The 1,583-nt window shown below is 38.9% G+C and overlaps 1 protein-coding gene across 1 annotated transcript in view; it reads left to right on the forward strand.

Annotated features, from left to right (window-relative positions):
- The window catches only part of LOC105814242 (transmembrane protein 62-like), a 49,709-nt gene that overhangs the window by 41,124 nt on the left and 7,002 nt on the right, over positions 1-1,583 (forward strand). The window contains exon 13 of the mRNA XM_012649138.1: positions 1,390-1,582. Within this exon, the coding sequence (XP_012504592.1) occupies positions 1,390-1,582 (193 nt within the window). The remainder of the gene's footprint in view (positions 1-1,389; position 1,583) is intronic.

Genomic DNA, 1,583 nt, shown 5'->3' on the forward strand with positions numbered 1-1,583 from the left:
TATATATATTAGTTATGGGAGGCACATGACTCCCAAATCTGTATCTGTGACCCAGACCTCTTCTCTGTACTTCAAGTACCTATATATTAACTGCCATGAGATGTCAAACAGGCACCTCAACTTAATATTTCTTTCTAACAGGAACTTTATTTCCACTCCCAAACCTGTTCATCCCCCAGTTCTTTCCAATTTTAATAAATGACTCCACCATTTACCCGGTTTCTCCAGGATGTATCCTCAATTCTTCCCTTTCTCTCGTACCCTATATCTGTTTCATCAGAAAGCTGTGCCTTGTTTGATCTTCCTCCAATATATATCTTGAATCCATCAGTTGCCACCACCCTAGTCTAAGTCATAATTATTTCTTGCCTGGGTCTTCTCACTGCTATTCTTGCCTCCCTGTCAGTTTACTGCACAGCATCCCATGTCATCTTTTTAAAACCTTAATCAGCTCACTCACTCCTCAGCTTGAAACCCTTTAAGCAGAGCAGGGTAATGATCTGTGTCCTGCTGACTGCCCCAATTTCCACCTTGGCTTATGCTCTGGGCACATTGCCTTAAAGAGGCCAAGACTTATCCCTCCTCTGGGCTTTTCATTTGTTCTTTCTGCCTGGAATGCACTTCCCTCCACGGACTCATTTCTGTCCTTCTGGCCTCTCAGAGCCTATTTCCCTGTTACCCTCTCATGATCCAATTATTTTTTCATTGAACTAATCACAATCTGTAATTATCTTTTTTGTTTATTTTTTGGGTCTTTCTTCTCCCTGTTAGAATGTAAACTCTATGATGGCTCTTTTCTGACTTGTTTACCAGTGTGTCTCTAACTTAGAGCCTAGCACAGTGCCTGTCACATAATGGGTGCTCATTAAATATTTGTTGAATGAATACAGCAGCTTTACTTGGATTATAACTTAAGCTTTCTCATTTATATTCTGGTACTTATCATGTTACCTCAAACAAAAATATAGAGATAAGGAAAAAAAGTATTGATAGCCCAATTCTCCCAACCCCACCAAAAAAAAAAAAAAGAGAGTATATGTGTGTGTATATATATATATGTGTGTGTGTATACATTTATTCAATTCAATTCCAACTTAAACACTGTTATATCATATACTGTGTATATGATACTGCTGAGGCTTCAACATAAATTAAATGATACCTGCCTCTAAGATGAACAAAAAAAAGGACACAGGGAAATACACAACTAACTACAAGTCAACTGTTGTGTTATAGGCAAGTGTGATTTAAGCATAAAGAATCAGACAGCTAACCCCAAGACAGAAAGCAATATATTCTTAGGAGCCATCAATAAATAATGTGTTCATGAGACCTCACCCCTCCAAGGGCTTGGTGGTAAAACTAATGGTTTGGTTCTCATTTTTCCAGCTGGCATTTTTTAACATCCCCTTGATGGCTTACCTGTGTTGGAGCTTGTTGCATCGGTGCTTTGGTCACAACTTCAGGTCTCATCTCCGTCAAGGAAAATACTTGAAAACTATACCTGTTCACCTGCTTATGCTACTGCTGTACATCTGGCAGGTGCATTCCTGCTACTTTCTTTATATAACATATGGCACCAT

Source organism: Propithecus coquereli, unplaced genomic scaffold, assembly GCF_000956105.1.
Source record: "Propithecus coquereli isolate 6110/MARCELLA unplaced genomic scaffold, Pcoq_1.0 Scaffold3, whole genome shotgun sequence".
Classification (NCBI taxonomy): Eukaryota; Metazoa; Chordata; class Mammalia; order Primates; family Indriidae; genus Propithecus; species Propithecus coquereli.